Source organism: Rhinopithecus bieti, unplaced genomic scaffold, assembly GCF_001698545.2.
Source record: "Rhinopithecus bieti isolate Rb0 unplaced genomic scaffold, ASM169854v2 scaffold_13704, whole genome shotgun sequence".
Classification (NCBI taxonomy): Eukaryota; Metazoa; Chordata; class Mammalia; order Primates; family Cercopithecidae; genus Rhinopithecus; species Rhinopithecus bieti.
Window position 1 is genome coordinate 4,109,453 of NW_016808231.1, and position 26,676 is coordinate 4,136,128.

The 26,676-nt window shown below is 53.9% G+C and overlaps 2 protein-coding genes across 14 annotated transcripts in view; one reads left to right on the forward strand and one right to left on the reverse strand.

Annotated features, from left to right (window-relative positions):
* Positions 1-26,676, forward strand: part of ZNF500 (zinc finger protein 500) — a 38,776-nt gene that overhangs the window by 6,459 nt on the left and 5,641 nt on the right. The window contains exons 1-7 of one of the 4 annotated variants that reach the window (XM_017886258.1): positions 4,745-4,919; positions 5,877-6,388; positions 8,880-9,063; positions 9,300-9,364; positions 11,671-11,767; positions 16,146-17,898; positions 23,263-23,334. In XM_017886258.1, the coding sequence (XP_017741747.1) occupies positions 5,975-6,388; positions 8,880-9,063; positions 9,300-9,364; positions 11,671-11,767; positions 16,146-16,828 (1,443 nt within the window). In that variant the 5' untranslated portion in view covers positions 4,745-4,919; positions 5,877-5,974 and the 3' untranslated portion in view covers positions 16,829-17,898; positions 23,263-23,334. Of the gene's footprint in view, positions 1-4,744; positions 4,920-4,952; positions 5,035-5,876; positions 6,416-8,879; positions 9,064-9,299; positions 9,365-11,670; positions 11,768-16,145; positions 17,899-23,262; positions 23,335-26,676 lie in introns of those variants that run through there. The other 3 variants (XM_017886255.1, XM_017886256.1, XM_017886257.1) reach the window with 3 other exon arrangements.
* The window catches only part of DNAAF8 (dynein axonemal assembly factor 8), a 15,998-nt gene continuing 9,217 nt past the window's right edge, over positions 19,896-26,676 (reverse strand). For 3 of the 10 annotated variants that reach the window (XM_017886239.1, XM_017886237.1, XM_017886247.1), the window contains 5 exons: positions 25,091-25,232; positions 22,958-23,104; positions 22,452-22,550; positions 21,860-22,138; positions 20,087-20,740 (listed from right to left, as the gene is read on the reverse strand). In XM_017886239.1, coding sequence (XP_017741728.1) covers positions 20,380-20,740; positions 21,860-22,138; positions 22,452-22,550; positions 22,958-23,104; positions 25,091-25,232 — 1,028 coding nt within the window. In that variant the 3' untranslated portion in view covers positions 20,087-20,379. Of the gene's footprint in view, positions 20,741-21,846; positions 22,139-22,451; positions 22,551-22,957; positions 23,105-25,090; positions 25,233-26,676 lie in introns of all 10 variants that reach the window. The other 7 variants (XM_017886240.1, XM_017886238.1, XM_017886245.1 and 4 more) reach the window with 6 other exon arrangements.

Genomic DNA, 26,676 nt, shown 5'->3' on the forward strand with positions numbered 1-26,676 from the left:
AAATTAAAAAATTAAAAATTAAAAAATATAAATAAATACATAAATAAAAATACAATGCAAATTAAAATAAATAAAAGCACATTAAAACTTGCAGTTTTTGCCCCTTGAACCTTGCCCCCATCACATCCCTCTTCAACTCTTGCCCCATGACCATCCTGAATTTGGTGTTTATCCAAGTCCCAAGCATTTTTTTCAACTGCATACGTATCTCTAAATCATGTGTAGAATTGTTCTGCATTTTCAAAATTTATGAAAATGGTATCATATTGCCACTTGCTTTTTTTTTTTTGCTTGGCATAGCCTCTGTGAGATTTATCCATCATTCTCCTGTTGACTAACATTTAGACTGTTTTCGGTTTTGCCATTACAAACAACACTGCCCTGAACACAGAGGTTGTCTTTATTACTCACAAAATTAGGACATATTAAGCCTATATGTGCCGGACATTCTGTTCTGACTCTTAATCATAATGGTGTCTATTGTGGGAGATGCTACCATCCCCATTTTACAAAGGAGTTATCCTTGTCTCCCTCCTCCACCCGAAGCTAATCAACCACCATGCACTGTTGAATGTGCCCCAGGAATCTTGATCAGATCCTCGTCAGTGACTGCCACCATCACTAGTTACCCCAACTCTGGACCACTCCAGGAGCTTCCAGCTAGTCTCACTGCTCCTCTCCAGTCTTTCTGAGATTTGTACTCCACAAAGCTTCTTATCTGATCACGATGCTATCCTACTTAAAACCCCAAACTCTATTGACTCCCAGGATAAAATCCTTAATCCTCACCAGAGTCTCCAAGTATGATCAGGCCTTGCCCATCCCTCCAGCTACATCTCCCAATCTCTGATCTCCTTTCTGTCCCTCAAATGCACCCTGTTCTCTCCGGCCTCGGGACCTTTGCACCTGCCATTCCTTCTGTCTAGAATCCTCCCCCGCCTGTTCCCCAGGTTAACCCTAGGCTGCTCAACTGTCATTTCCACCCTGAAGGTATTAGGTTCCCTGTTTTAGTAACCCTTGATAACATTTGGCAAAGATGTAATTAAACAATTCTTCGTGCAGTTTTGTCCACTGTATGCCCCTCATGATAGAATGCAAGCTCCATGAAAGCAGGCACCTGCCACCACTACGTCACGCGAGCGCCTAGTTAAGAAGGTAGATGCGAGGACTCAACGTGCAGCCTTTATGCATTTATTATGTCTGGATGAATGGTCTTAAATGAGTTACAACCTGGAGGGTTAATGTCCCCCATTAACAGATATGGAAACTGAGGCTCAGGGCGCGCAAGGGAGTCGCCCGCGGTCTCGACGACAAGGACGCTGCCACCGGGAGACTGCAGCCCCCTCCTCCGAGCCCCTGGCAGTGCCGCCACTTGACGAGAACCTCCAGGCCACCAACCCATCCCCTCTAGAGCTCCCAGGAATCTGCCACCAGGGAGGGCGCAGGGCGCTCTGGGAAATGAAGTCCCGCCAGCTCCCTGAATCCGGCATCCCCAACTTTCGTTTCCCGCAGGCTCATTCCTAGCAGATGCTTTGTGAAAGACGCGCGAGATTCCGGGAGTAGATCCGGGATGCGAGGCGGGGCGCGCATGGCGGCGGGGGGCTTGTACGGGGCGGGGCGTACATTGAGTGTACGCCTACTGTGCACGCTGCGTTGCTGCTTAGCCGAACTGGGCGCTGCGGCGCTTTCCCGGGCACCCCAAGCAGAGGGAAACTCCCAATCGTGTTCAACCAAAGAGGAAAAGCAGCGAGAATCTAGTATAGGAGACCAGCCTTAGGATGCCCGAGTTAGGATTAGGGGCCAGAGTACATTAACCTGGTAGTTAGGAGCTGAAGTTCTGGAATCAAAGATTTGAGGTCAGACCGGGCGCGGTGGCTGATGCTTGTAATCCCAGCACTTTGGGAGGCCGAGGCGGGCGGATCACGAGGTCAGGAGATTGAGACCATCCTGGCTAACAGGTGAAACCCCGTCTCTACTAAAAATACAAAAAATTAACCGGGCGTGGTGGCGGGCACGTGTAGTCCCAGCTGATTGGGAGGCTGAGGCAGGAGCATGGCGTGAACCTGGGAGGCGGAGCCTGCAGTGAGCCGAGATCGCGCCACTGCACTACAGTCTGGGCGACAGAGCGAGATTCCGTCTCAAAAAAAAAAAAAAAAGATTTGGGTTCCAATCCCATTTCTGTACTTCCTGTTTGACCTTCCCTGAGGGGTTCAATACTTAAAATTTTCAGAGCTTCAGGGTTTTATTTTGTTCTGTTGAACCGATAGGGCAAGTTATATACCTCTATTGCTAAATGGGGAAGAAACGAAGTACAAATGTGTATTGCTTGGTGCTCAAGAACTGATGCAGCCGGGAGCCGTGGCTTACTCCTGTAATCTCAGCACTTTGGGAGGCCGACGTGGGTGGATTGCTTGAGGCCAGGAGTTCGAGACCAGTCGAGGCAACATGGCAAAACCCCATCTCTACTAAAAATACAAAAATTAACCGAACCTGGTGGTGTGTGCCTGTAATCCCAACTATTCAGGAGGTTAGGTAGGAGAACTGCTTAAAACCAGGATGCGGAGGTTGCAGTGAGCCAAGATCGAGTCACTGCCCTCCAGCCTGGGCGACAGAGTGAGAACCTGTCTCTAAAAAAATAAATAAATAAATACAAGAATTGATACCTAGCTGGGCACACCTGTAATCCTGACACTTTGGGAAGCTGAGGCAGGAAGATTGCTTGGGCCCAGGAGTTTTAGACCAGCCTAGGCACCATGGTGGGACTTCATCTCCAACAAAAAAATAAAAAATAAATTGATGCCCATTATTATGTTGTCAGAAAGAAGCAGGCAGGACAAGGGATGTTTGGGGTTAGGCATTGTTGGGGGCCCTCCTGGGGGAGTGTGGGCGCAAGCACTTGGCATCTCTTCCAGTTTTATCTTGAACACCTTCTGCCTTTATTTTATTTATTTATTTATTTATTTATTTATTTATTTAATTTTTGAGGCGGAGTTTCGCTCTTGTTGGCCAGGCTGGAGTGCAATGGCACGATCTCGGCTCACTGCAACCACTTTCCAGGTTCAAGCAATTCTGCCTCAGCCTCCTGAGTAGCTAGGATTACAGGCATGCACCACCACGCCCAACTAATTTTGTATTTTCAGTAGAGACGGGGTTTCTCCACGTTGGTCAGGCTGGTCTCGAACTCCCGACCTCAGGCGATCCGCCCGCCTCAACCTCCTAAAGTGCTGGGATTACAGGCGTGAGTCACCACGCCCTGCCTATTTATTTATTGTATTTTTTGAGACAGTCTCCCTCTGTTGCCCAGGATAGATGCAGTGGCACGATCTCGGCTCATTGCAACCTCCGCCTCCCGGGTTCAAGCGATTCTCCTGCCTCAGCCTTATGAGCAGCTGGGATGACAGGGGCCTAGCACCACACAGGCTAATTTTTTGTAGAGACGGGGTTTCACCATGTTGGTCAGGTGCAGTGGCTCATACATGTAATCCCAGCAGTTTGGGAGGCCGAGGCAGGCGGATCACTTGAGTTCAGGAGTTCGAGACCAGCCTGACCAACATGGCAAAACCCTTTCTCTACAAAAAATGCAAGTATTAGCCGGGTGGGCCGGACGCGGTGGCTCATGCCTGTAATCCTAGCACTTTGGGAGGCCGAGGCGGGTGGATCACCTGAGGTCAGGAGTTTGAGACCAGCCTGGCCAATATGGTGAAACCCTGACTCTACTAAAAATACAAAAATTAGCTGGGCATGGTAGTGGGCATCCGTAATCCCAGCTACTTGGGAGACTGAGGCAGGAGAATCGCTTGAACCTGGGAAGCGGAGGTTGCAGTGAGCCGAGATAGTGCCATTGCACTCCAGCTTGGGCAACAAGAGCGAAACTCTGTCTCAAGAAAAAAGGAAAGGAAGAAAGAGAGAGAGGGAAGGAAGGGAGGGAGGGAGGAAGGAAGGAGGGAAGGAAGGAAGGAAGGAAAAGGAAGGAAGGAAGGCTGGCCGGGCGCGGTGGCTCACGCCTGTAATCCCAGCACTTTGGGAGGCTGAGTCGGGTGGATCATGAGGTCAGGAGTTCGAGACCAGCCTAACCAATATGATGAAACCCCATCTCTACTAAAATATAAAATTAGCCGAGTGTGGTGGTGCACGCCTGTAACCCTAGCTACTCAGGAGGCTGAGGCAGGAGAATTGCTTGGAGCCGGGAGACGGAGGTTGCAGTGAGCTGAGGTCACCCCATTGTATTCCAGCCTGGGCAACAGAGCGAGAGCGAGACTCCGTTTCAAAAAAAAAAGAAAAGAAGGAAGGAAGGAAAATGAAAGGAGAGAAGCAAAGAAAGAAAGAAAGATCGCTTCTTCTGAATTTGAGCCTCAGTGCTTAGCCTGGGCTGAGACACAGGCTCGCCTTTACGAGGCGGATTGCCTCAAGCGAACCTCCCGCCTTGGCCTCCCAGAGTGCTGGGATTACATGCGTGAGTCACAGTGCCCGGACGACTTTGCTGACTTTAAAGATGGAGGAGGCGGCCTTTACTGTTAACTTTTTCAGGCCAGAGGAGAGCGGGTGTGGAAAAGTGACTGAGAGAGTGGCCCAGAGGCTGCAGAGTCGCCGCACGCTCTAGCGGTCACCGAGGTGCTGGACTACGTTACCCACAGTGCGTTCCTTTGAGGACCACATTAACCACAGTGCACGTCGCGGACCCGCCCAGTCGGCCTTGTTGCCACGCCCCAAGAGCCGGCTCAGGCAATGGTGCTAAGGCTTCGTTACCCACAATGCCGCCCATGGGCCCGCCCACGCGGCCTGCTTTCCACGCCAGGTTTGGGGTCTTCGTCCCGGCTCTGGCGTCCCGGGCTGCAAAGCCTGAGGTCGGCAGTCCCACTCCCGCCGAGACCCGTCGCTCCGGTCCTGCCCCGAACTGCCCACGGCCCGCAGGGTTTCCAGTGAGTGCGGGGGGCGCGAAGACGCGGGTCCCGGCCGAAGCTTCGATTTCGCGGCCCACGCCAGCGCCGGGGTCTGTGCCGCGGACTTGGGCACTGCTCACCCTCCACCTGAGGGGTGAGACGAAAAAGCAGTCCGGCCTGGGGGTCCCAGCTCTCCCAGGACCCTGGAATTGGGGGGCTGTTGTGACCACCCACTCGGGGGTGCCTGACAGGGCCGCTTAGGGGCTTCAGGGTTCGCCAGACCTGGACACCGGGGATCAGGTTGAGGCAGAGTCTGCACCTTCCTCGGCAGGAGGGCCCTACTTTTCATCAGATTTCCAAAGGAACCCCTTCCATGTAGGACCCACTGTAATCATGGAAAATAACCATTCTCGAGCTCTGACCGCAAACATCCCTTTTAGGTTGTTTTTGTTTTGAGTGTCTCTCTGTTTCCCAGGCTGGAGTGTAGTGATGCGATCTCGGCTCACTGCAGCCTCCCGCCCCCCGGTTCAAGCGATTCTTCTGTCTCAGCCTACCGAGTTGCTGGGATTACGGATATGCTACCACCACGTCGGGCTAATTTTTGTATTTTTTGTAGAGATGGGTTTCCACCATGTTGACCAGGCTGGTCTCAAACTCCTGAACTCACATGATCTGTCCGCCTCAGCCTCCCAAAGTGCTGGGATTACAGGTGTGAGCCACTGCGCCCAGCCATCCGTTTTAGTTCCATCAGCAACTTGTGTGTGTAGGTCCTGTTATCATCTGTTTGCCCAGTGAGGAAGCAAAGCGCAGAGCCCTTCAGTGAATTACCCGGGAATTAATAGCGAAGATGGCATTCATGTACTTCCTTTTCCTTTTTCCTTTTCCTTCTCCATCGTGGGATGAATTGGCCTTGGAACCAGGGCATTGGCTTCCCAGTACAAAGGGCTTATTCAGCCCCAGGGCTGCCCTTTAGATGGTTTTATCATCTCTCCACAGGGCCCTGAAAAAAACCCTCTTCCTGTGTCTGACCAGAGGTATAGGGAGAGACAGGTTCGACTCTAAGGCCTGAAAAGGAACAAGGCCCACCGGAAGCAATGGCCACGGTCCCTGACCTCCAGCCCCTGCCAACCTTGGAGCAGGACCTGGAACAGGATGAGATCCTGATTGTGAAGGTGGAGGAGGACTTCTGCTTGGAAGAGGAGCCCTCCCTGGAGTCGGAGGACCCCAGCCCGGAGACTTTCCGCCAGCTCTTCCGGCTCTTCTGCTACCAGGAGGTGGCTGGGCCCCGGGAGGCCCTGAGCCGCCTCTGGGAACTGTGCTGCCGCTGGCTGCGGCCGGAGCTGCGCACTAAGGAGCAGATCCTGGAGCTGCTGGTACTGGAGCAGTTCCTGACTGTGCTGCCAGGGGAGATCCAGGCTCGGGTTCGTGAGCAGCAGCCGGAGAGCGGTGAGGAGGCCGTGGTCCTCGTGGAAGGGCTGCAGCGGGAGCCCAGGAAACCCAGGCAGCGGGTGAGGTGGGGGCATTTTGACCCTCAGGTGAGGAAATGGGGCCGTGCTGCTGGGGTCTGCAGCTGGAGATTCCTTGGTCATTGGGTGACTAAGTGTGGCTGCCTGGCCCCTGAACCCTTTTGAAGAAGGCAACTGCAAAAGGTTTCTCAGCCATGCCCAATGGGCATCCAACCTTTGATTAACCTCATCCTATCCCGATAGCCCTTTATTAGCTAGTGCAGATGGTTTGTGAACACTGTCCTAGGATAGGCCAAACAGGTGTTTCTTTTTCTTTTTTTTTTTTTTTTTGAGACAGGGTCTCACTCTGTTTCCCAGGTTGTAGTGGCATGGTCATGGCTCATTGCAGCCTCTACCTCCAGGCTTCAAGGGATCCTCCCACCTCAGTCTATTGAGTAGTTGGGACTACAGGCATGCACCACTACACCTGGCTAATTTTGTGTATTTTTTGTAGAGACAGGGTTTTGCCATGTTGCCCAGACTGGTCTTGAACTCCTAGCCTCAAGTGATCCTCCCACCTCAGCCTCCCAAAGTGCTGGGATTACAGGCATGAGCCACTACGCCAGCCCCAAACGCAGGTTTTGGTGGGAGAGAGGTCCAGCACCTTCCGAGGCAGGGAGTTGAAAAGGCCCCCAAAGTGGAAGAACACTGAGAAGAAAGACCAGGGGCATGGGGGGCAGTTTGATTAGAGCCCCCGGAGGTTCTAGAACTATGCCATGCAAAACAGTAGCTGTCAGCCACATGTAGCTTTTTAAATTATAGCTATGCACATTTATTTTATTTTTGTCTTTGTGAGACAGAGTCTCTCTCTGTCGCCCAGGCTGGAGTGATTCTCATGCCTCAGCCTCCCAAGTAGCTGGCGTTACATGCGTGTGCCACCACACCAGGCTGATTTTTGTATTTTTAGTAGAGACAGGGTTTCGTTATGTTGGCTAGGCTGGTCTCGAACTCCTGGCCTCAAGTGATCTGCCTGTCTCGGCCTCCCAAAGTGCTGGGATTACAGGCATGAGCCGCTTCGCCCAGCCACTGTGTAGAATGTTAAATTAGTTCCTCAGTCGCACCTCTCAAGGGCTCAGTCGTCACACATGGCCAGTGGCTACTGTACTGGACAGCACAGACAGGACCCTTCTGACACCCCGAAATCTCTATAGACAGTGTCTCTCCACCTCCTTCCGGCCCCATTTGAAGGAGCAGGGGAGGCGTCTTACTCATTCCTGCTGCTTCAGTTTCAGTCATTGAACTCCTGGAGATTAAAAGGGAGAAGTCCTGCCATCTCCTGTTTCAGTTCATTTTTCAGGGCCTTGTGTGGATGGCGCACATGGGCAGTGCTGACCAGCTGCCTTTCTTCCTGTGGCATTGCTGCTGGCTGCACACTGCTGGCCTTTTGCAGCCAACAGAGGAGACACATCCCCTAATGCTTGACCACAGCGTGAGCTGACCGCAGTCAGAAAATCCTGCCATCGTGGTGGCCAAGAAATTGGGATTTCTTCCCAGTCGGCCAGCCTCTTTCCCGGCCACTACAGCTTCAGTATTTGGGGTTCCCAGCATGGCTTCCTTCTGTCACTGCACCGGCACCTCTGCACACATGCCTCCTGGCCATGACTGAGCTGAGAGGGGCGGCCTCTGCTCCTCAAGGGGATGACCCTCCCTTAGAGGTGTGGAATGGTGGACAAGAGGAACCCAGAGATGGGTCCCTGATGCTGGGTTTGCAGTTGCCTAGGGATGGTTCTTGTCCAAGTGCTATTTTAGAGCTTAATTCTAAGACCCAATTTCATTCAAATCACCTTTCCTGGAATTAGGAAATAATAATCTCAGAGCACCTGTTGATAATTTCTTCTTCTTTTTTTTTTTTTTTTTTTCCCCTGAGACAGAGTCTTGCTCTGTTACCCAGGCTGGAGTGCAGTGGCATGATCTTGGCTCACTGCAACCTCTACCTCCTGGGTTCAAGCGATTCTCCTGCCTCAGCCTCCCAAGTACCTGAGATTACAGGCGTGCTGCCCCCATGCCTGGCTCATTTTTGTATTTTTAGTAGAGATGGAGTTTTACCATATTGGTCAGGCTGGTCTCGAACTCTTGGCCTGAAGTGATCCACCCGCCTCGGCCTCCCAAAGTGCTGGAATGACAGGTGTGAGCCACTGCGGCTAGCCAGATAATTTCAAAAAATCTAGCAAATGCAGTTATGTGAACTTCTGAAATGAGGCCATGGCTGACTCAGGGCTCTTCTGGCCCAGGGTCTATCAGGAGGACCAAGGAATGGAGGGTAAGCATGTGATGGGGACACGATTGTGGTGACAGGGAGAGACCATGGAGTAGAGCAGGCTGGGACCTGGCTGCAGGGAGCACTGCCACATGGCTGGGCAGAGGGAGGGAGGCAGCAGACAGCCTGGGGGTGGGCAGCCGGCTGGGGTGCCTGAGGTGAGGGGAGTGGGGCCCTGCGGGGATTTTCCTTCTGGCCTTCTGGGAGCTGGTGGGCAAGATCTCTGTCTGTGTGCAGGGCTCAGAGCTGCTTTCTGATGACGAGGTGCCCCTCAGAATGGGGGGACAGTCCTTAAAACGCCAGGCAGAGGCTCAGCCAGAGGATCTGTCCCTGGAGGAAGAGGCTCGATGCTCCAGCCAGCAGACCCCAGCCCAGCTGAGCCACAGGCCACAGAGGGGCCCACTGTTGTGGCCAGAGAGGGGTGAGTAGCACCCCTTTGGAGGAAGGAGAAGTGGTGCAGGGGAGGGGGTGAAGGCGAATGGCGTGTGGCGTGTGGCCAGGGCAGAGGCCTGCCTGGATGTGGGGTGCATAGACTCTCCAACAAGGAGTGGATCTTGGGTGGGCAGCCACTGGGCTGTGGGGGCCTTGGTATGCAGGGGGCGGCAGGGGCGGTGCTGGGTGAGCTGTGTGACTGGTGATGACTCTGCTCGTTCCCAGGCCCTCCGGCCCCCCGGCATCAGGAGATGGCGTCGGCCTCGCCCTTCCTTTCGGCCTGGTCCCAGGTGAGTGGGATGCTCCTGGTCTGCAGCACCCCGGGGTCTGGCCCGATCTCCTGTGTGTCACACTTCCTTGTTAAGGGGACACCTCTCCTGGGGGCCAAGGTTTTGGATGTCAGAGGAGCTCTTCCCTGGAGTTTCCTCCCTTGGCTCCGACCCTGGAGTCGCTTCCTCTGGCCTCCTGGGAAGTCTTTTCTTCTCTCCAGAGGCCATTTAAGTACTTGGCTGTGACTGGAAGATTCTGTGGTCCAACAGTGAGACAGGGTGGTGACTTGTACCCCGCTGGGCACAGGAATCTCTTGGGACTCCTCGGGGAGACACAGGTTCCTCGACACCCCTGGGCTGGAATGGGAGTCTCCTCCGTTTGCTTTCTCGTTTTTGTTTTCGTTTTTTTCTTTTTTTGAGCCAAAGTCTGACTCTGTGTTCACATTGGAGTGCGGTAGTATGATCATGGCTCACTGCAGCCTTGACCTCTTGGGCTCAAGGGATCCTCCTGCCTTAGCCTCCTTAGTTAGCTGGGACTACAGGCATGCACCACCAAACCCTATTTTGTATAGGGACATAGTCTCTCTATGCTGCCCAGGCTGGTCTTGAACTCCTGGGCTCAAGTGATCCTCTTGCCTCAGCCTCCCAAAGCACTGGGATTACAGGCATAAGCCACTGTGCCTGGCCTGTTTGATTTTTATTTTTATTTATTTGTTTATAATTTATATATATACATGTGTATATATATTTTTTTTGTTTTGTTTTGTTTTTGTTTTTTTTGAGATGGAGTTTTGCTCTTGTCGCCCAGGCTGGAATGCAATGGTGCAATCTCGGCTTACTGCAACCTCTGGTTCCTGAGTTCAAGTGATTCTCCTGCCTCAGCCTCCCGAGTAGCTGGGATTACAGGCACCTACGACCATGCCTGGCTAATTTTCTTTGTGCTTTTACTAGAGATGGGGTTTTACCGTGTTGGCCAGGCTGGTCTCGAACTCTTGACCTCGGATGATCCACCTGCCTTGGCCTCCCAACGTGCTGGGATTACAGGCCTGAGCCACCGCACCCGGCCTTATATATATTTTTTGAGACAGCATCTCGCTCTGTCGCCCAGGCTGGAGTGCAGTGACATGATCTCGGCTCACTGCAAGCTCCGCCTCCTGGGTTCAAGCTATTCTCGTGTCTCAGCCTTCTGAGTAGCTAGGATTATAGGCATGCGCCACCACGCTTGGCTAATTTTTTTTCAACCTCCTCCTCCCGGATTCAAGCTATTCTGCTGTCTCAGCCTTCTGAGTAGCTGGGATTATAGGCATGCACCACCACGCCTGGCTAATTTTTTTTTTTTTTTTTGAAACGGAGTCTCGCTCTGTCGCCCAGGCTGGAGTACAGTGGTGTGATCTTGGCTCACTGCAAGCTCCGCCTCCCGGGTTGATGTCATTCTCCTGCCTCAGCCTCCCAAGTAGCTGGGACAACAGGCGCCCGCCAGTATGCCAAGCTAATTTTTTGTATTTTTAGTAGAGACAGGGTTTCACTGTATTAGCCAGGATGGTCTCGATCTCCTGACGTCATGATCCGCCTGCCTCGGCCTCCCAGAGTGCTGGCATTACATGCGTGAACCACTGCGCCCGGCCTAATTTTGTATTTTTAGTAGAGATGGGGTTTCTCCTTGTTGGTCAGGCTGGTCTCCAACTCCCGACCTCAGGTGATCCTCCCGCCGTGGCCTCCTAAAGTGCTGGGATTACAGGCATGAGCCACCGCGCCCGGCCTAAGAACGTTTTCTTTAGACCTCCCTGCAAAGCCCCCTAGACTCATTACCAGAGTCTCTCCCTGTTTTTCCCTCAGCCTCTGGCAGCCACAAAGGTCCTTCTTGTCTCTGTGGATTTGCCTGTTCTGGAAAGGGTTTGCTTGTTTTTAATCATGCTTCGGGATCAGTCTGGTGCTACATCTGGGAACCACTGGCCCAGAGGCATCCTGAAATCCCCTGTCTGCCGCATCGGGGTCCCAGGGCTGGCTGGCCGTGGAGCCAGGGGATGCTCTTGTCTCCCTGTGGAGCTTGGGCCCCAGTGACTGAGTGCGCAGTGTGTCCACCCCTCCTCGTGGCGAGTCTGTCCCTTCCACAGTGGTGTCCCAGCTCTGCAGCAGTGGCGCATGGGAGCAGTGGGCGGAGGCACCAGGACTCGCCACTGCAACAAGAGTGGAGAAGACCAGCTGTACCACCAGGCTTGGCCCTAGCCTTGAGGGCCAGTGGGGGTGCAGCTGCCTGGGCCAGTGGCCTCAATTGGGGAGGAGGCAGCTTGCTTGGGGCCAGGACTGAGTGGGGTGCATTCTGGCAGGAGCCCGTGAACTTGGAGGACATGGCTGTATACCTTTCTGGGGAGGAGCCAGGATGCCTGGACCCAGCTCGGCGGTACATGCCGCTGGAGAATGAAGGTAACTTGCAAGGGACCATGTCCTCTAGGGGGCTTGCCAAAAATAGGAACTCTCAGGCACCAGTTCCTGGGCTTGGTTCTGTTGGTCCAGTTGGCCTGGGGCGATCCCGCGTGACCAGGGCTGCCTGTGTCCCTGCAGAGTCCCAGCTGCAGGGCCTGCACAGGCACTTGGCCATGACCCAGGCAGATGCCCAGCACTGCCTTGCCATCCTTTTCTTCTGCCCCTGCCACCTACACGCTGGTCCTACTTCACTTCAGCTTCCCTGTGCCCTCCTTTCCAGGGCAGAGCTGCCCCTCCCCATCGCACTCGGCACCACCCCGCCCCAGACCCAGCACCAGCTCCTCAGCTCTTTCTCTGCCTGTTTGTCTCTTCCTGCCTTTCCTGATGCTGCTGAAGCCTTTTCTGGTTATTTTGTTTTGAGGTGGAGTTTTGCTCTGTTGCCCAGGCTGGAGTGCAGTAGCACAACCTTGGCTCACTGCAACCTCCACCATCTGGGGTTAAGTGATTCCCCCACCTCAGCCTCCCAAGTAGCTGAGATTACAGGTGCCTGCTATCATGCCCGGCAACTTTTCGTGTTATTAGTAGAGATGAGGTTTCACCACGTTGGCCAGGCTGGTCTCGAAGTCCTGATTTCAGGTGATCCGCCCACCTTGCCCTCCCAAAGTGCTGGGATGACAGGCGTGAGCCACTGTGTCCAGCCATGCTGAAGCCTTTTCTAATGACAGTGAGATGTCGCTTTGTATTAGGGTTCTTCTCCAGAGAAACAGAACCAGTAGAAGATACACACACACACAGATTTATTTTAAGGAATGGGTACTCAAACAGCTCCCTTGGTTGCTTACAGAAGTTGACAAGTTTGAAATTTGCAGGTGAGGCCAGCAGGCTGGAAGCTTAGGATTTCTGTGGCACGGTCTTGAGGCAGACTTCCTTTGGGAAACCTCCATAATTTTCTTCCTTTTTAAGGCTGAAGAATATTCCATTGTGAATAATGCTGCAGTGAATGTGGGTATACAGGTGTATCTCTGATCAGCTCTGTTTTCAATTCCTGGGGTGGATGTATCCAGCAGTGGGATGGCTGGAGCATATATGGTCATTCTGTGTTGAATTTTTTGAGGAAGTGCCATGCTGTTTTCCACAGCATCTCTACCATCTCATGTACCCACCAAGAGTGCCCAGGGGTTCTGGTTTTTCCACATGCACACCAACGGTTGTTATTTCAGGGGTTTTTTTCTTTTCTTTTTTTTTTTTTTGAGATGGAGTCTCGCTCTGTCGCCCAGGTTGGAGTGCAGGTGCGATCTCGGCTCACTGCAAGCTCTGCCTCCCAGGTTCATGCCATTCTCCTGCCTCAGCCTCCCGAGTAGCCAGGACTACAGGCGCCCGCCACCATGCCCGGCTAATTTTTTTTTTTTTTGTATTTTACTAGAGACGGGGTTTCACCGTGTTAGCCAGGATGGTCTCGATCTCCTGACCTCGTGATCCACCCGTCTCGGCCTCCCAAAGTACTGGGATTACAGGCTTGAGCCACCGCGCCCGGCCCTAGTCTCTTTTAAAAATATTTTTACAGCCAGACACGGTTGCTCACCCCTGTGATCCCAGCACTTTGGGAGGCCAAGGCGGGTGGATCACCTGAGGTCAGGAGTTCGAGACCAGCCTGGCCAACATGGTGAAACCCCATCTCTACTAAATATACAAAAATTAGCTGGGCGTGGTGGCTCACGCCTGTAATCCCAGCTACTTGGGAGCCTGAGGTGGGAGAATCACTTGAACCTGGGAGGCAGAGATTACAGTGAGCCGAGATCGCACCACTGCACTCCAGCCTGGAAGACAGAGCGAGACTCCATCTCCAAAAAACAAAAATAAATAAACAAAAATATTTTTACAACAAGGCCGGGCACTGGCTCCCACGTATAATCTCAGCACTTTGGGAGGCTGAGGTGGGAGGATCCCTTGAGGTCAGGAGTTAGAGACCAACCTGGGCTATATCGTGAGGCCCTGTGTATTAGGTCATTCTCGCATTGCTGTAAAGAAATACCAGAGACCGGCCGGGCGTGGTGGCTCATGCCTGTAATCCCAGCACTTTGGGAGGCCGAGACGGGCGGATCACAAGGTCAGGAGATTGAGACCATCCTGGCTAACCCGGTGAAACCCCGTCTCTACTAAAAAATACAAAAAACTAGCCGGGCGAGGTGGCGGTGCCTGTAGTCCCAGCTACTCAGGAGGCTGAGGCAGGAGAATGGCGTAAACCTGGGAGGTGGAGCTTGCAGTGAGCTGAGATCCGGCCACTGCACTCCAGCCCGGGCGACAGAGCCAGACTCCGTCTCAAAAAAAAAAAAAAAAAAAAAAAAAGAAATACCAGAGACCTGGTAATTTATAAAGAAAAAAGGTTTAATTGGCTGTACAGGAAGCATGATGGTGGCTGCTCAGCTTTTGGGGAGGCCTCAGGAAGCTTCCAGTCATGGTGGAAGGCAGAGGGGGAGCAGGCATGTCTCACCTGGCTGGAGCAGGAGCAAGGGAGGGAGGGGAGGTGCCAGATCTCATGAGAACTCACTCAGTATTGCCAGGACAGTACTAAGAGGATGGTGCCAAACCATTCATGAGAAATCTGCCTCCGTGATCCACTCACCTCCCACCAGGCCCCACCTCCACATTGGGGATTACAGTCTGACATGAGATTTGGGTAAGGACATAGATTGAAACCATATCATCCTATCTCTAAAATAAATAAATAAAATATTATTATAACAGGCCAATGAGGTGATTCCAATCCTCCTCTCAGTTTTATTTCTTTTCTTTTTTTTTTTTTTTGAGACAGAGTCTTGCTCTGTCACCCAGGCTTGAGCGCAGTGGCACGATCTTAGCTCATTGCAACTTCTGCCTCCTGAGTTCAAGCGATTCTCCTGCCTCAGCCTCCCAAGTAGCTGGGATTACAGGCACAGACACCCACCACCACGCCCAGCTAATTTTCGTATTTTTAGTAGAGATGGGGTTTTACCATGTTGGCCAGGCTGGTCTCGAGCTCCTGACCTCAAGTGATCCACCTGCCTCGGCCTCCCAAAGTGCTAGGATTACAGGCATGAGCCACCATGCCCGGCCTTCTCTCAGTTTTATAGATGTGGAATTTGAGGCTCAGTAAGTGCCAAACCCATCTGGCTATCTGGAAGTTGGGCAAGAAGGGTTCGCCCAGGAGGTCTGGGGCTGGAAGCTTCTTAAAGTGGATGTTTCCAAGGGCAGTGGGTGGTTCTGTCCCTCCCCTATGAGGTCAGCGTGTGCCTACCATGCGCAGAGCCTTTTGGGACTGCTATGAAGACGGCTGCTCCCCCAGCACCCCTGGCACCCCGGTGCACTTTGCACTACCAGGTCCCCAGCTGCAGTCACCCTCATGCTGCAGAGGAGAAGCAGAGAAGTCAAGGGCTTTTTCCTGGAAGGGGCAAAGCCTGGATCATTCCAGGCCCCTCCCCCTGTTCTCCTGTCCTGACGGTGGTGCCTTTAGAACCTGGATGTGCAGAGGGGCCTCAGGGGCTGTACCAAGTACAAGGGAGGTCCAGTGGATGGGACCCATGACTGCTCTGCTCAGCCAGAACAGCCCCGAGCAGGCTTCTCCACCTCACTGCTGCTGGCGTTCGGGCCAGATGGCTCTCCATGTGGGGCTGCCTTTGCTGGGCAGGAGGTTTTCCAGCAGCCCTGGCCCCTGCCCACTAGAGGCCATTTACAACCCCCTCCCCAGACACAACAAAAATGTCTCCAGACCTTGCCATCGGGTGGGAACCCCTGGCTTAGACGGTACAGCAGAGTCCAGAGTTTGATGGCCCTCGCTCTGTAACTTACCAGCCCGGTGATTTTGGGTAAGTTCCTTAACACTTTTGTGCCCCGGTTTCCCCATCTGCAAGATGCAGGTGGTAATAGCACTGACCCACTGGGTTATTATGATGGTCAAATGAGTTCCTGTTGGTTTGTTTTATTGATTGTTTAGTTTTTGAAACAGGGTCTCACTCTGTCACTTGGGCTGGAATGCAGTGGCGCGATCACGGCTCACAGCAGTCTCGACCTCCTGGACTCAGGTGGTCCTCCGACCTCAGCCTGCTGAGTAGCTAGGACTACAGGCACACACCACCATGCCCAGCTAGTTTTGTTTATTTTCTTTAAAGACGAGATCTCACTGTGTTGCCCAAGCTGGTCTTGAACTCCTGGGCTCAAGCAATCCTGCCGCCTCAGCCTCCCAAAGTGCTGGGATTACAGGCATGAGCCATGGTGCCTAGCCCCTGCTAAATGTTTTGTAGGGGAACTTTAGGAGCCCCGTGAGGCCTTCATCTTCCTATTAGAAGCATTTCCCTTGCCCTCTTGCAATTAATTCTTAGAGATCGTGTTTTCTCTGTCTCAGAACTTGGGATCCAGTTAGAGGATGGCGGTGATGGCAGGGAGGATGCCCCAGTGAGGATGGAGTGGTACCGAGTGCTGTCAGCGCGATGCCAGGGGCCTGGCCACCCGCTCCCAGGTCAGAGACCAGCCCCAGTCAGGGGCTTGGTCAGGCCTGAGCTGCCAAGAGGCGGCCCCCCACCAGGAAGAGGGGCTTCCCATGGGACTGACAAGCCGTACACCTGCCCCGAATGCGGCAAAGGCTTCAGCAAGACGTCTCACTTGACCAAGCACCAGCGCACACACACGGGCGAGCGGCCTTACAAGTGCCTGGTCTGTGGGAAGGGCTTTAGTGACCGCTCCAACTTCAGCACACACCAGAGGGTGCACACGGGTGAGAAGCCCTACCCATGCCCCGAGTGCGGGAAGCGCTTCAGCCAGAGCTCCAGCCTGGTCATCCACCGCAGGACACACAGTGGGGAGCGGCCCTATGCCTGCACCCAGTGCGGGAAGCGCTTCAACAACAGCTCCCACTTCAGCGCACACCGCCGGACGCACACAGGTGAGAAGCCCTACACCTGCCCGACCTGTGGCAGGGGCTTCCGCCGGGGCACCGACTTGCACAAGCACCAGCGGACCCACACGGGGGCAGGCTCTTTGCTGATGCTTCAGCCAGTGGCTCCTGGAGGCCCCGGGGCCAAGGCCTGATCACCATGCCTGAAACTCCCTTTGCCAGACTCTCATCCCTGGGCACAGAATTCAGGAAGCTGCCAGAGAGCCTGGTCCGAAAGCATTACCAGCTGCCTCTTTCCTCCCATGGCCCAGTATGAGGCCAGCAGGGGACATTTGGGATGCCCGGGCCGCGGAGGAAGCTGGGCACTGGGTGCAGAGCAAGAGCAAGGACAGATTCTGTGAGTGTCCAGTGGCAGCCAGAACAGGCGACACAGAGCAGGGGCTTCAGCCCCAGAGACGCGCTCAGGAGGCCAGAAGCCCACACCCAAAGTGTTCCCGAAGGGCCTGGGAGGGTCCATCAGCTGCCTCCAGCATCCAGTGGCTGCTGGCGTACAGCCTCATCACCGCATCCCTACCCCTCCCCTGTGTGTCTGTGACCCTGTGCGCCATCTCTCTATGTCTCTCCCCACCCACCCGCGGTCCCCCCCCTTTTTTTTTTTAGACATGGCCTTGCTGTGTCCCCCAGGCAGGAGTACAGTGCCATGATCATAGCTCAACTGCAGCCTCAAATCCCTGGTCTCAAGCGATCTTCCTGCCTCAGCCTACTGAGTAGCTGGGGTTGCAGGTGTGTGCCGCCATGCCCAGTCTCTTTTTGGTAGGGCCACCACTCACTGGGTTTAGGGTCCCCCAATCCACTGTGACCTCATCTTAACTAATTAAATTGTCAAAACCCGTGTTTCCAAACAAGGTCACATGTCTGGGTGAAAATGAATTTGAGGGGCCCCTCTCTAGTCTGCTGCAGGGAGCCCTGCTGCACCCCAGCCTTCCCAGGACATGGTCTCCAGCTTTTTCATCCTGCCAGAGTTTCCAAATGGAGCCTGGGGCTTTCCAGCATTCTTGTCCCCTTTGCAGATCCATGGCTGCTCTGCAGGGTGGAAGGCACCTGGCGTGGGAAAGCACCCCTGAGTTCCATCTTCCTGACCTGTCGCCAGGGATGTGACGGGCCTGACACCTCCCCAGGGTGGGGACCCAGGGCTGCCTTTGCTGCTCGCCCCTTAGTGTCTGGGATGTGGCCTTCCGTGGTCGTCCCACTTTGTCTTTCTGAGGTAAGAAGCCTTCACCTTCCAGCTTTTGTCTGGCTTGTGCTGTGTGGGAACTGCTGGTCTGTACACATCCACGGTGGGTGAGTGGCCGAGACGAGCAGTGTGATAGAGTCCTTGGTGGGTTTAGTCATCTCGGAAGTCGTAGGGCAGCTGTGGAAACCACTGGGTTCTGGAACGTTCTAGCTAGGCAGTGGTTGTTCCTCATGGGTAGGTGGCCTTGGCCCTCATCCCAGCCCGGGATGCTCTGTTCCATTGGTCACCTAGTCACTGTGTATACATGCACATTTGACCTTTCGGCACAGCCCAGGTTCCAGGTGCGTGACCTGCCCTTCCCTCATTCCTTTAACTGACATTATTTAGTGTAAGAGGCTGGGCACAGTGGCTCCCGCCTATAATCCCAGCACTTTGGGAGGCCAAGGTGGGTGGATTGCTCGAGCCCAGGAGTTCGAGAGCAGCCTGGGCAACATAGAAAGACCTTGCCTGTACCAAAAAAAAAAAAAAAAAAAAAGCCTGGCTCAGTGGCTGGCACTTGTAATCCCAGCACTTTGGGAGGCCAAGGCAGGTGGATCATGAGGTCAGGAGATCGAGACCATCCTGGCTAACATGGTGAAACCCCATCTCTACTAAAAATAGGAAAATTTTCTGGGCATGGTGGTGCGTGCCTATAGTCCCAGCTACTCGGGAGGCTGAGGCAAGAGAGTCACTTGAACCAGGGAGGCAGAGGTTACAGTGAGCCAAGATCGCACCACTGCACTCCAGCCTGGTGACAGAATGAGACTCCACACACAAAAAAATTAACCAGGCATGATGGGGTGTGCCTGTAGTCCCAGCTACTTGGGAGGCTGAGGCTGGAGGATCACTTGAGCCCAGGAAGTTGAGGCTGCAGTGAGCTGTGATTGCACCACTGCACNGGCTAACATGGTGAAACCCCATCTCTACTAAAATAGGAAAATTTTCTGGGCATGGTGGTGCGTGCCTATAGTCCCAGCTACTCGGGAGGCTGAGGCAAGAGAGTCACTTGAACCAGGGAGGCAGAGGTTACAGTGAGCCAAGATCGCACCACTGCACTCCAGCCTGGTGACAGAATGAGACTCCACACACAAAAAAATTAACCAGGCATGATGGGGTGTGCCTGTAGTCCCAGCTACTTGGGAGGCTGAGGCTGGAGGATCACTTGAGCCCAGGAAGTTGAGGCTGCAGTGAGCTGTGATTGCACCACTGCACTCACCCTGGACGACAGAGTGAGACCCTGTCTCAGATAAAATATATATATATTTTTAAGTCAGTGTTTCTGGCCTCTCTGTGCTCTGTCCTATGTCTGCAGAATGGGGCTGCCTGGTTGAGGGACGGCTTTTACCTTATAGACCAGCTCTGGGATCTCTCATGGGGCATAAGGTACCCAGCCAGATATGGCCAGGCCACCCTCCAGGAGCTAGCAAAGCACCCAGCGTTGCTGATACCCGTCTCCCCAGCACAGCCTGAGCACCCAGGCCCCTCTCTCTCATATCCAGGCCTGTGCTGGAGGTGGCGGCCTGGGCGGAAGTGTGGTTGGTGTCTGCCCACTTCCCTCCCCGTGCTGAGGCTGTAGCCTCCCGCTGGCTCAGTGGGTTCCTGCCTGCTGCTTGCCCCCATCTCATGGGCGTCATCCTCAGCGCTCACGTTATGGGGGAGTTTTGCAGGAGCTGTGAGTCCCAGGTGCCTGTGTGTGCTGTGATGTTATCTCATGCAGTCCAGTGGGGGCACTCCCATGATTCTTCCTTTTGTTTTGTTTTGAGACGGAGTCTAGCTTCATTACCCAGGTTGGAGTGCAATGGCACGATCTCGGCTCACCACAACCTCCATCTCCCAGGTTTAAGTGATTCTCCTGCCTCAGCCTCCTGAGTAGCTGGGATTACAGGCATGCACCACTACGCCCTGCTAATTTTTTTATTTTAGTAGAGATGGGGGTTCCTCCTTGTTGGTCAGGCTGGTCTCGAACTCCTGACCTCATGATCCACCCACCTTGGCCTCCCAAAGTGCTGAGAATACAGGCGTGAGCCACTGCGGCCGGCCATGATTCTCCTTCTGTCGGTGGAGGAACCGGGTCACTGGGAGCATGAAAACCTTGCCCAGGTGGCAGAGCCAGCTTTGGACTCAAGTCTGACTTCCTGCCTCACTCCCCTTGCCTTGACAGACACAGTAATTCACAGAGTTGAACTTGGAACAGAGTTTATTTTCCATCACTGTAAAACATTCTCAGTGAGGTTACTGGCATTAAAAAGGTGGGGGAAATGGAAGAAAATGGGGTTGAAGGAAAAAAAAGCCTTTGCTCTTGACAGCTAGGCAACCACAGCAGAGGCGAGGGCAGAGTATGGGGCGGAGGCCTGTTCTGGGTGTACATGTCCCGGAGTGGAGGGGCAGAGGGGGGTCTCTGTAGGTGGGAGAGGGCCTGGGGGCTGGGAGGCAGCCTGGCCTTGTCCCCTGCAGGAGGAACCTCCTGGAACTTTATGGAAGCCTGTCTTGCCTTTGACTTGTAACGAAAACACCCCTCATCATTGGGAGTGGGGTTGGGTGGGGATCCCCAGTGGCCAGATCATGGGGTCTGGAGAGTAGACGTCTGTGGCCCTGATCTTGGCGGCCTGTGACCAGAGCCAGGCAGGGCCTGCCTTTTGCCTGGCACAAGGCTTGATGCAAAGAGACCCCTGCCCATCCTTGACATGGCAGCCAGGGGTGAACCCCAGGAGAAGCTGGGACACTGGCCCAAAGGCCTGGCACCCTGCTGTGCTGCCTGAGCCCATGGCACTGTGGGGCCTGAAGTGATGATGATTTCTCTGTTCTTCCCATGGGACAGGCAGCGGGACACATCCTGGAAACAAGGTTGGGGAGACACACAGGTGGCCAGGTCAGGACTGATCATAGCAGTTACAAAAGCATTCTGTGAAGACGGGGCTGCAGGACAGTGCTGACAAAGGAACAGGACCCAGGAAGACCAGGCATGTGCTGTGGAGGGACCAGGTCTTGGCAAGGGGCAAGCAGCTGTCCCCAGCTCTTGCTGGTGATCAACAAGTGAGGCTGCTGCTCCATTCTCCACGGGACAGCATTTCCAGGGGTTTCCAGTATTCTGTCTAGATTCATAAAGGTCAAAGGCCTTGAGAATCTATGTATGCTTTTCTATCTTAGGTAAAGAAGAGAAAGAGAAAGCAAATTCTCGTTACTCCTCTTTCAAAAAGTTCATTAAGAGCCAGGCTAGCAGCTCATACCTGTAATCCTAGCACTGTGGGAGGCCTAGGCAGGAGGGTTGAGCCCAGGAGTTTGAGACCAACCTGGGCAACATCGTGAGACCCCATCTCTACAAAAAAAAAAAAAAAAAAAAAAAATTTAGCCGGGCATGGGGAACGCACCTGTAGCCCCAGATACTGGGTCCCGAAAAGAGACAGAAAAAAAAAAAAAAACCCACGTGTATTAGGTCTGTGTGGGTAGGCATGCGTGTGTGTTGTGTGTTAATTTAGGTGCCCAAAATAGCAAGTATGCAGGAAGCCAGAAAATACGGCTTAGGTCTTTTTCAACCCTGAAATCCTCTATGTTTTGCTTGGTTTTTAAAAAGACCTTATTGATGGAAATACTAGATGCCTGCTTAAAAAAATGCAGAACTGGAGACAGACGAAGTCTCAAGAGTCCCGCAGAGAGCAGCACCCCGTCCCCCTGCTGTCCCTGCCCATCTCCCTCAGAGGACCAGGCCCCTTTCTCCCAAAGCCGTTGTCACACGTTACATACAGATTTGTATATGCATCCTTGCTCTAAGTTCATGCATCTGTGACCGAGCTCTAACAGGGTGGCCAACAGTCCACAGCCTGAAGGTCCCTGCCTCTGGAATGCCCCTGCTAGTGGAAATGCAGGGACAACAAGGGGACGCCGGGGCCCATGGTCCATGGCAAGTCAGCCCGCCCCTGCCCACTCCCGGGATCCCACTACCTGAGGCACCTACAGTTGGTCCAAGGGAGGCATCAGGGCCTCCCTGGCTGCCCCTGGCTCAGGAGCATCCCCCAGGGCCCTGGGCCTGCCTCTTGGGAGTCGGGCCTGGGCGCTCTGCCCCTTGGCGCAGAGCTTCATGTGTTGCTTCCTCACAGTTCCTGATCCAGCCGTGTCTTCAGGGGCCTGAGCCCTCCCGCCACCAGGCCCCTTGTTGGCGGGCAGCTTGGGCTGGGCTATCCCCTTCCGAAAGGCCCTGAGCTGCTGGAGAAGCTGGCTTTTCCCGGTACAGCTCCTGTGACACAATGAGACCAAACTCAACCCTGTGGGGGCCGCACCTCCCAGCACTCCTTACTGAAACGGGAGAAAAGCAGGTGAGCCCAGCTCCCATTTCAGAGTAAGCATGCAATTCAGGCGGCCCATCGCCGCTGCCACTGCTGCGACCCAGTGGACATGGGCGGGATGATGGAAGCTGTGCCGCTCCCCCCACCCTGTGCAGTGGGTGCAGCAAGACCTCACCACAGGCGGTAAACGTGCCAGGTGGAGGGCTTGCTGCGGAAAGCAGAGGTGGGACATGTGCAGGTGGCCGGACGCCCCTTGGTGGTTACCGTAGCCCCAGGGAGGAAGGACATGCCCCCTCTGCGTCTCCCAGAGCTGCCATCTCCACTTCCTCCTCCTCCTCGCTGTCAGAGGAGCTGTGGCTGGAGCTGCGGGGAGAGAAACGGGTTTCTAGATGTGCCCACTCCACCTGGTGTTCCAACTCCTGTTGGGGCTTGAAGCACTTGGGCTTTGCTGGTGACCCAATGCAAGAGGGCTGCAGCCACACTGGAGGCCGGTGTACGCCCTGCCAGGAGGTGAGGGCAGGTGTGGGTAATGCCCTCTATTGTATAGAGCCTAGCCCGAGGAGGTGTGCCCTGTGCCCCTCTTCTTCCCTCCCTGCAGGGACCCAGGGGGACTGTAGGCCAGACTCTGTTCCAGGCTAAAAGCACTTTTCAATTGAGAATTGATCCAAGCCTTTTGAAGTTCTTGTTCCTCCCCACTGGGATCCACCAGAGGCTTTGTGAGGTCAACAGGCAATTCTGCAAAGTAGAGGCTGGTATGGGGTAGTCACTGCCCTCTGGACCTTTCTGGGGATAGGTGGTCTGGTGGCACCGTCTGCCGCAGGTCAATGAAGATGGTGGGGGGCTCTGTGTTAAGCCTCATGCCCTGGGCCAGCTGTGGGCCTGGCCCGGCCTGGGAGCCCGGCTTCCTCGAGGAACATCTGAGATGAGAAAATCAGGTGTTGTGGAGTCACCTGTCTGTGATAACTCTGTGACCTGCGCTGGGTTTGTCCAGTCGCAGTGCTCGTGGCTGCCACCCAGTGAGTGCCCACTCTCTACCAAAAGGCACATTAAACACATTTGCTCTTTTACTCTTCAGAACAGCCTGCGAGATTCAGGCCATCGCTGGCCAACAGAACTTCCCTCATGATGGACATGCTGTCTATCTGTGGTAAGTATAGCCACTTGCCACAAGTGACTAAGTTTACATTTAAGCCATTTAAAATCAAGTGAATAAAAACTTCAGGGCCGGGCGCGGTGGCTCAAGCCTGTAATCCCAGCACTTTGGGAGGCCGAGACGGGCGGATCACGACGTCAGGAGATCGAGACCATCCTGGCTAACACAGTGAAACCCCGTCTCTACTAAAAAAAAAATACAAAAAAACTAGCCGGGCGAGGTGGCGGGTGCCTGTAGTCCCAGCTACTCCGGAGGCTGAGGCGGGAGAATGGCGTAAACCCGGGAGGCAGAGCTTGCAGTGAGCTGAGATCGGGCCACTGCACTCCAGCCCGGGCGACAGAGCAAGACTCCGTCTCAAAAAACAAAAACAAAAACAAAAAAAACTTCAGTTCCTCAGTCACATTCATCACGCATCACGTTAGGTGTTTAACAGCCACACACAGCTAATGGCTGCCATGGTGAACAATGCAAGTGTCTCTATTTTTTTCTGAGACAGAGTCTCACTCTGTCACCCAGGCTGTACTGCAGTGGCCAGTGGCGTGATCTTGGTCACTGCAACCTCCGCCTCCTGTGTTCAAGAGATTTCAGCCTCCCAAGTAGCTGGGATTACAGGCATACACCAGCATGCCTGGATAATTTTTTTGTATTTTTAGTAGAGATGAAGTTTCGCCATGTTGGCCAGGCTTGTCTCGAACTCCTGACCTCAGGTGATCTGCCCGCCTTGGCCTCCCAAAGTGCTGGGATTACAGGCATGAGCCACTGCGCCTGGCCAGGTCTAGCCATTTCTGTTTGGTACTTTGGTTCCTAGGCACAGAAACCTACTGCTGCTCAGGTGAAAAGGGATTCACTGGCCGGGCGCGGTGGCTCAAGTCTGTAATCCCAGTAATCCCAGCACTTTGGAGCCGAGACGGCGCGGATCAACGAGGTCAGGAGATCGAGGACCATCCTGGCTAACATGGTGGGAAAAACCCCGTCTCTAATTAAAAAATACAAAAACTAGCTGGGCGAGGTGGCGGCGCCTGTAGTCCCAACTACTCATGAGCTTGAGGCAGGAGAATGGCCTAAACCCGGAGGCGCGGAGCTTGCAGTGAGCTGAGATCGGCCACTGCACCCAGCCATGGGCGACAGAGCGAGACTCCGTCTCAAAAAAAAAAGAAAAAAAAAAAGGGGGATTCACTGGTTCTCAGATTCCTCAAGTTTGGAACAACCCAAGTGTTGGGAGGGCAGGCATATAGTGGGGCCTTAAGGGACCCTGAGGCCCTGCCTCCACCTCTGCCTCTCCCAGCTTCACTGCAGCTTGCCTTTCTCCCTGTGGCAGGACAGGTGGCTGTTGCCCTTCCACCCCTACACAGAGACAGATTGAAAAATCCCATGGCCGGGGTCACATGCACCAGGCTGGACCAATCAGCTGTGGCCAGAGGGGCAGGGTCATGTGATAACCTTCCTACTCCCAGGGAGGCCTCATGGCCTTCCATTGAAGGGAGGGTTCCCATTGGGTTTGGGGAAAGAGCAGGTACTTTAGGGCTTGAGTCCCAGCCCTGCCATTTGTGGCCAGGGAGTCAACCTCTGTGAGCCTTGGTTTCCCAGTCTCTAAAATGGGGATGATAAGAGTGAGTGCCTGATCAGACGCTTGAGAGTGACTGAGAAAATGCACATTGAGTGCCCCGCCCTTAGTAGGCCCAGTCAGTGCTACAAAACCATGGGGCCATTGTAAAGGACCACAGGAGCCATGCCTGGCTACAAGTCCCACCTGCTTCCTGCCCCTGCCTCCTCGGTGTCCTGGGGGGTGTCGGCAGGCACCTTCCAGGCACAAGCAGAGGCCCTGGACTGCATGGTGCACAGGACGGCCAGCTGTTCCATGAGCCTGTCGTCGGCGCTCGGCACCGTGCGGTCTGAGGATGGCCAAAGAAGAGGTTGATTAGTAGGGACTTGGCCCCACTTGTAACTTACAGCAGCTTGAGCCTCAGGACCCCTGGGGTCTCTGCATGTGAACAGACCTCAGGTTCCTCCACTGCCGCCATCCAGCCCTCTCCCTACTCAGCCCTCTGAGGACTCCACCTCCAGCTCGGCAGGGCTGAGCGGGGCAGAATCTTTATGAGCAGGGCCTGTGGCACAAGGGCTCTGTGAAGTAGGAGTGACGTAGTTTTAAAAGTTTATCCCACTTCCTCACACCTCGGTTCCACTTGTCACAGATGATCATCATGAACAGTTCTGTGTGCTGACTTTTAAAAAAATAACAATAGGATCATCCTCTATAGGTTTTTTTTCAACTTCACTTTTTTCACTTTGTATATTACCTGCTTCCACGTTAACCTACGGAGATCCCCTCACTAGCCGCATTATTCTGTGCTAAAACGATCTAGCTGGACTCCTACTGAATACGGGCAGTTTCCAGCTTTTCAGATTTTTAAACAACACTGCAGCAAACATATGTGAACACACACTACGTACTAGAGTAACAGTGTAAGACAGATTTTCTAAGTGAAATGGCTTGATCAAAGGGTTATGTGCCTTTAAAATAGAGAATATGTTCAGCCGGGCGCAGTCGCTCACACCTGTAATCCCGTAACTTTGGAAGGCCGAGGCAGGCAGATCACCAGAGGTCAGGAGTTTGAGACCAGCCTGGCTAACACAGTGAAATCCTGTTTCTACTAAAAACACAAAAAAATTAGCCAGGCCTGGTGGTGTGTGCCTGTAATCCCAGCTACTCAGGAGGCTGAGGCTGGAGAATAGCTTGAACCCGAGAGGTGGAGGTTGCAGTGAGCTGAGATCGCACCATTGCACTCCAGCTTGGGCAACAAGAGCAAAACTCCGTCTCAAAAAAAAAGAAAGAATACATTCTGCCGCACTCCCCTCCACAAAGGGGGTGCCAGTTACACACACATACACACGCACACACGCGCCCTCCAGAATGGTTGGCTCTCCATCTCCTGCCTTATGGGGTGTGAATTACAAACGAACAAAACGATATTTAACATAGGACGGGCTGTCAGTCACAGGGGAGTCTTTGCTTTGGGACCAGAGGCAGAAGCCCTGCACCTGCCCTGGCTCCTCTGCCTCAGACCTGCCTCCCCTCGCCTTTGCAGATTGAGTGGGTAGGGAGGGGTTGGAGAGCTTTCATTTTATTTGCAGGACTTCCCAGAGCAAAGCTATGAGTGTGGTGACAGTGGTGACATCCTTTGCCTGCCTTTTAAAATGGGGAGGCCAGGGGAAGCAGGAATGTGCTTAGGAGCCGACTGTGCACAGAAGGTGGGGCTTCCTCCTCCCAGGAAGAAGGAGGGAGGGAGGGAGGAAGGAAGGAAGGAAGGAAGGAAGGAAGGAAGGGAGGAAGGGAGG